The sequence below is a fragment of the Etheostoma spectabile genome, unplaced genomic scaffold, assembly GCF_008692095.1.
Source record: "Etheostoma spectabile isolate EspeVRDwgs_2016 unplaced genomic scaffold, UIUC_Espe_1.0 scaffold00569702, whole genome shotgun sequence".
NCBI classification, from domain to species: Eukaryota; Metazoa; Chordata; class Actinopteri; order Perciformes; family Percidae; genus Etheostoma; species Etheostoma spectabile.
This window is the reverse complement of record NW_022605269.1, coordinates 4,730-12,303: the sequence shown is the minus strand read 5'-3', so window position 1 is coordinate 12,303 and position 7,574 is coordinate 4,730. Positions and strand designations below refer to the sequence as shown.

The 7,574-nt window shown below is 42.6% G+C and overlaps 1 protein-coding gene across 1 annotated transcript; it reads left to right on the top strand.

The window, feature by feature from the left end:
* Positions 1 to 503: 503 nt before the first annotated feature.
* LOC116685251 (zinc finger protein 239-like) lies at positions 504 to 6,527 on the top strand (the record flags this gene model as incomplete). Its single annotated transcript, XM_032510404.1, has 2 exons — positions 504 to 587; positions 5,564 to 6,527. Coding segments are annotated over 2 exons (876 nt in total), but the record flags the coding sequence as incomplete, so codon positions are not given.
* Between the last annotated feature and the right edge of the window lie 1,047 nt (positions 6,528 to 7,574).

Sequence of the window (7,574 nt, the reverse complement as noted above, 5' to 3'; positions counted from 1 at the left end):
AGGAAGAGGAGCCTGCAGCAGTGAAGGAGGAAGAGGAGGAGGAGCCTGCAGCAGTGAAGGAGGAAGAGGAGGAGTATGTGGTGGAGAAGGTTTTGGACCGCAGAGTGGTGAAGGGAAGAGTAGAGTTTCTGCTGAAATGGAAGGGGTTCTCAGAGTAAGTATGAGTCTAGAATATTAATAATTGGTGATTTTGGTCCATATACACACACACACACACACACTTTCAACAGCATAATCTTCTGCATTCTCAAAGTTGAAGGTTTGGAATTTGGACTCTAAGGTGCAGACCCGAAAATAACCTTACACCATGGCAACAGATAAAAGGAATAATCCAAATTAGCAGCTAGAGTGAGAATGTATTTCCTAAAAAACAAAGTGTGAGGAGATGTTCTTCTGTCTGCACTCACCTTTCCAGTGAGGAGAACACATGGGAGCCGCAAGACCACCTGGACCTGGACCTGATCACCGAGTACCTGCAGAGACACCAGGAGGAGGAGGAGGAGGAGGAGGGCAAGAGCAAGAGGAAAGGTGTCAGGGAGGCCGCGGGAGACTCAGAGGAGCGAGGGAGCAAGAGGAAGAAGGAGGAGGTGAGTGAAGGAAAGAGGGTACTCCAGACTGAAGAGAACAGGAATCTAATCTCAATATTAATGAATGTACACAGACACTTTCACAAAGAGAGAGAGAGACACCACACACACACACACACACACACACACACACACACAGATTATTGCTAAATATATGTTGATAGTGCAACAATATTGTTATGAAAGGTTAAAACTCATAAGTTCTGCTAAAATAACGGTCTCAATAGTCCGTGGTTTCTTTGAGCTCGTTAAGAGGCTAAAAACCCGTTAATAACTCGGCCTGTTGAAGCCTGTTGGCTGCTAACGCTAGCAGGAGGAGAACTGGGTGGAGCAGCACCGGGTGGTTTCATCTGGTTCGCTTCCGACAGAACTACACCTTTAAAAATAAAACTACTGACAGAACTACACCTTAAAAAAATAAAACTACCAACAGAACTACTGTGTGTGTGTGTGTGTGTGTGTGTGTGTCACAAATGAATTAACCAGTGCATTTAAACATGATTTCCTGTTAAATAGAGGACACGGGCATATGGATTTCATTTTTTCGCTTTTTTCAGTTTTAATGGTATAGGACGAACCGTCTAGTCCAATACACATAGTCTGGCCTCTGAAGTCTGAATTAACTGAAGACCTGAGACGCTTCCCAGAGGCCTTGAAGGCCTTGATGGCCCCGTAGGCTGTCCCCCCGTCCACATTCACATCAGCGCTATCCGGCTGGTGTTTGGTCTCCCCGGTAGTCTCCATCTTCTCCTTCGACTCCCCCTGCTTCTTGTAGACGTCATAGAGGGACTCGCCTTCCAGGAACCCACGTAGACCCCTGAACTCACCACCCAGCCCCCACCACTCCCAGTCGAGAGGGTCATCCCAACATTGCAATGACTTGACTGTTTAACTCTTCTTCTGACTCCCCCCCAACTCCAGTCCCCGTCTTCACGTCGGATTTGCCTTCGCTCTCAGTCTTCATCAGACCCCCCCTGCTTCCAGTCGAGGTCTTTTCTGATGTAGTCGCCTTTGCTTTTTGAGTCATTGTCTGGTTCCTGCGAGCTGGATGTGTCCTTGAACTCATCATTCATATCAGAGCTGTCCGGTCCATTGTCTCCTGTAGTTGTCCCCCCCCTGCTTCCAGTCCAGGTCTTTCCTGTCGGCTTCTGGATCTCCAGAGCAGACCTGGGCCTGCGTGGGGGGGCTTCTGGATCCCCGTTATCTTCTTGGATCTCCATGTTCTTCAGCTCGGTCGGTAAAATAACTCCTGGTTGCAGACAGATGTCTCTGAGCTTGTTCCACCAACAGTTCAACGTTGACAAATGAATGAATGTGCACGGACATCCTGTATTTAAAGACTGCTCAGAAGCACCGATGATGTCACAGTGATGATGTCACAATGATGATTCTGGTTCTGGTTCTGATTCTAATTCTCATATCAACGTTCTTTCATGAGGAAATGATGTCACACGGATTCTTGGACCAAGGGAACATGTTCAGGTTTTTACCCAGCAGCCACTTAGCATCTCCACCAGCTCGCTTGTCACTTAGCAACCGGCACGCGGAGTGCACGGTCCAAATGTCCTCAAAGTCAAAATGTCTTTATTAGTCTCCCTGAGGAGACGTTAGTTCGGGACACTGAGTAACTTTGCTGCAAGAGTTACAACAGACACACAACAACAAGCACAGGGTTAAAGAATTAAAAGACAAATGGACTGAAACATGTGGGTTATATGTATAATATATGGATTATGTATTTATAATATATGGATTATATGTATAATGGTTGTATAATATTTGGGTTATAATTTATGGGCTATATGTATAGTGTATATTTATAATATATGGGCTATATATATGTACCTGCAACTATCTATAAAAATCCCCCTCTCACCCCTTGTGGCGGGGTATGTGTCATCCTTCAGCTCGGGTCCCCCACCAGAGGCCTGGGAGTTTGAGGGTTCAGTATCTTAGCTGTTCTTAGGACTACACTCTTCTGGACAGAGACCTCTGATGTTTTACCTGGAATCTGCTGGAGCCCTTCTCCCAGTTTGGGGGTCACAGCCCCCCCGTGCTCCGATTACCACTGACACCACTATTGCTCTTACTTTCCACATCTTCTCCAGCTCCTCTTTCAGCCCTTGGTATTTCTCAAGCTTCTCGTGTTCCTTCTTCTTGATGTTGCTGTTGCTTGGGATCGCCACAACTATCACTACTGCCCCCCCCCCACTGCCTTCTTCTGCTGTTTGTCCATCAACACGATGTCTGGTTGGTTAGCCATCACCAGTTTGTCAGTCTGGATCTTGAAGTCTCACAGGATCTTAGCTCGGTCATTCTGGACTACCTTAGGAGGTGTCTCCCATTTTGACCTTGGGACTTCCAGCCCATACTCGTGGCAGATGTTCCTGTACACTATGACAGCTACCTGGTTATGGCGTTTCATGTATGCACTTCCTCCCTGCATCTTACACCCTGCTGTTGTGTGCTGTGCTGTCTCAGGGGCATCCTTGCACAGTCTGCACCTGGGGTCCTGCCTGGTGTGGTAGACCCCGGCCTCTATTGATCTTGTACCGAGTGCCTGTATAAGATCAATATATATATATATATATATATATATATATATATATATATATATATATATATATATATATATATATATTCAGCTCAACCATTTTCCACAAAAGTGACCCTGAACCAGCCGCTGGGTGGTCTTCACAGTGGAAGTATCAGAGTTAATAGAAACCATCCGTGTATTATAACCTGTCAGATGTGCATCCAGATGTTCTTCTCGAATGTCTGTTTCCAGATGTCCGTCCCCGTCCTCTGTCTCTGTGTTGGCGCTCTAACCTCCATCATGGGTGCATCATGGGAAGTCCCCCAGCAGTCTAGGCCTTTAGCAGCATCACTAAGGGATGGTTCAGGACTCTTCTGAGCCCGCCCTGACTAATTAATACAAACTGGTTTTAACTACATCTCAGTTTGAATGACAGAAATCTGCTCAGATGAGAACTTAATGAGTGCAACAGATTTTTTAGCAAACAACTGAAAGCAGCAGAACTAAGTAGGCTACAGTTTAATATGTTTATTCATTACAAGTTATATAATTATCTTGATATTAAACAACGTTAAGGCATATCTCATATTTTCCTGATGTCATGCAGCAGTAATAACTACCCTGAAATATTCAGATGCTGCATAGTGTCACAATATTTTCATCTGTATTTATGTCATCTTTTAGTCTAACTTGTTTAATATGTAAATAGTTTTTCTGTCTAAATGATCTGATAATGTTGTGGAGCCGTTGTTGTTACCTTGGTTAAAGTAGTTTACAACTGTACCCATTATTACTAAACCTAGCCATCACACACCGCCCCCCCACACACCCCCACCAGTAACATTTCTAACTCAAGGTTTAACTGAAGAGTGTGCAAAGGATTTAGTTTTTTAATTGCCAATCATTAACGTTGGGAAACTTTCCTGGAAAAATGTAGAATATTTCTAAACTTACATAATAACATGTCTGCAATCGGCACATATTTTCCTTCATTTTGTCATGAATTATTATAGGAAGAGTGAAAATGAGTGAGAGCAAGTCCAGGGTTTGTTCAGAGTATATGTACCGTCCACTGGAACGTTTGAGAAAGTGTTGTCTTCCCTCATAAATTGCAAGCATTAAATCGTCATAAACACGCTCATGACGTACATCATACATACATTTGAAAGCTTAAAGTGTCATGATTCCAGTAAGCCCACACACAAAGCAATAAGGTGACTTACGGTTATAATCATGTTCTGAAGTAAAGAAACACAGAGAGTCAAGTCTAATCAAGTGTATTTTCCTACCTGTCTCCTTGTGTCTTTAATCACAGTGAAAAATCGGCAAAAACTTTGTTTTCCTACATCGCCAACACTCCAAGGTATTAGAATATCCAAGCCTTGTAATCCATAATTATCTGATCCCCTCACAATCTTGTAGTTTCTGACCAAGTTTCGACGTGGAGAAATCTAGATAGTGCATCATTTCTGGGTTTTGATTGCTTGTATCTTATTCCCTCGGCCCGCTACAAAGTCACTAGTCACAGTACACCACCAGACTCTCTGGCTTCTGCAGATTCCACTGAACTTTGTTCCCAGCCAATCACTTCAGTCTAACTCGAGATATCCTTGAGACAAGCCAATCATATGCCACAGTCCCCATTGGGCCCACGTGGGAAAGACTGACAGTATTTCTCTCTAGTTAGAAGAAGAGGTCATGAAACCTCCCTGTGTAGCCAATAAGAAGACGAGTTGATTGATACCAAACATGACCAGAAAATCTTAACCCTGTGATGGCTCCAGCTGTGTCAAAGCAAAGATATGGCCTTCTTATGGCATTTCACCATTTCATCAAATTATGATTACTTATTCCTATAAATTTATGTATGTAGTTATTTCAGGAATGTGTGTGAGTGATGTGGATCTGTTTTTGTATTTCAGAATGTTTGTATTTAGCACTTTTTTGGCTTTTTTTGGAAATAAGAAAAAGGCACAGACATATCTGTAGAAATAAATTCATATAAAATTCATTTTTTCATTTTGTTTTCATTCTTTTCTGGATTTTTTCTATTCCAAGTTGAGATATGTGGCTAGGGTACTATTTTAGTATATAGCCCATGTAATATGCTTACAGTAGTGCTTTTTAATGATTTTACAGATAATTTACTTGGACGGAAATAGAAATTCTGTGTTCTAACCTCTGTAGCTCCGTCAGTAAGGCCTAGTGTCACACTGCCACTAGAAACAACAAATTGAGAGTGTTAACTTCCCAATGACCTCAGGATCATCCCAGAGGGTAAAAGTAACTGCATCACTTTTTTAGGGGGTAAAAATGTAGGCGAGAAAAGCATATATTTTCAAGTGTTTGTAAAGAGGTTTAAGAAGGTTGTTCACTAACATTTACTCTCTCTCTCTCTCTCTCTCTCTCTCTCTCTCTCTCTGTTTGTCTGTTGCTATAGAAACAGAGAAGAGGAGAGGGACCAAAATGTCACCACTGTCAACACTGTGACAAATCATTCACAAGATCTGGAACTTTAAAGATTCATCAGAGAGTTCACACTGGAGAGAATCTACACAGCTGTGATCAATGTGGGGCAGCTTTCACACTGAAAAGTTACCTAATAATACATCAACGCAGTCACACTGGAGAGAAGCCGTACAGCTGTGATCAATGTGGTAAAACCTTTTCTAGGAGGGATAGCCTGGTAGTCCACCGACGTGTTCACACCGGAGAGAAACCGTACAGCTGTGATCAATGTGGTAAAACCTTTGCCATAAGGGGTCACCTAGTAATCCACCGACGTGTTCACACCAGGGAGAGACCGTACCGGTGTGATCAATGTGGGAAAACCTTTACTGAGAGTAGTGGCTTTAAGCGTCACCAGCTCATTCACACTGGAGAGAAGCCGTACTGCTGTGATCTATGTGGGAAAACCTTTACTCATAATAAGGACGTTAAAAGACACCAGCTCATTCACACTGGAGAGAAGCCGCACAGGTGTAAACACTGTGGGAAAACATTTTCTCAGATTGGTCGCCTTAAAGCTCACCAGCGTGTTCACACCGGAGAGAAGCCGTACAGGTGTGAACAATGTGGGAAAAGTTTCTCACGGAGTTGTCAGCTTAAAAGACATCAACGCATTCACACTGGGGAGAAGCCGTACAGCTGTGATCTATGTGGTAAAACATTTTCTTGGACGAGTAGCCTAGTAGTACACCGACGTGTTCACACCAGTGAGAAGCCAAAATAGTCTAAACAAGTACATTAGCTTTAAATAAGCAAAACTACAAAGAGACATATGAAAGTGCAGCGTCAAGAAAAAACAAACAATAACTACAGTTGGGTTCGAAAGTTTGGGCACCCCAGGTAAAAATGTGTATTAATGTGCATAAGGAAGCCAAAAACAATGGAAAAATCTTCAAAAGGCATCAAATGACAGATTAGACATTTTTCTAATATGTCACAAAATGTTAGATTTTATTTCATCATTTACACTTTAAAAATAACAAAACAAATAAATGACATCTGCAAAAGTTTGGGCCCCCTGCAGAGTTAATACCTTGTACCCCCCCCCTTGGAAACGCTTCTTGTCGCCAGCCAAGAGTCTTTAATTCTTGTTGGAGGTATCTTCGCCCATTCTTCTTCCAAAGTCTTCCAGTTCTTTGAGATTTCTGGGCTGTCTGTCACGCACTGCTCCTTTAAGGTCTATCCATAGATTTACATTATGTTGAGGTCAGGAGATTGTGAAGGCCATGGCAAAAGCTGCAGTTTACGCCTCTTGATGTAATCCACCGTGGAGTTTAAGGTGTGTTTAGGATCATTATCCATTTGTAGAAGCCATCCTCTCTTTAACTTCAGCTTTTTCACAGATGGCATCAAGTTAGCGTCCAAAATTTGCTGAAATTGTATTGAATCCATTTTTCCTTCTACTCGTGAAATGCTCCCTGTGCCATGAGAACAGCTGATTGTATTCAGGGGGAGGTTTGCGAGCTTTTGACTAATTCTGGTATTTTTAACCCATGTATAATCATTTGTTTAATTCATTTGATCTGTCTTCTTCTTAAATAAACTGAACTGAGTTGAACTTTGACATTTAGTTTCTTCTTATTTTACAGATTTATTCTTTTTTATGACACTGTTATGACATCATACTTCAGTTTATCACAAACATTCAACATCAACACACATCTGGAGATGCGTGGTTTTCATTGGAACTTCCCTTCAGAAAATGGCGTAGTGTTGTGGCGATGTTGTGCGTCCATGTTTGGTTAAAACCTCGGCGCTCTGTATCGACCTCTCTTTCTTTCCCATGAGCTGATGTTTTGGAGGGATAACAGCTGATTCCCGTCCATGTTAATGTCTCCCATTCAGGTCTCAGCTCGCCGCCACAGGGGTCAGACCGTTCTCTTAACACATCCATGGGTCCGACCGCTCCCACACGTTACACTTCTTCTACTTCTTCTTTTTAA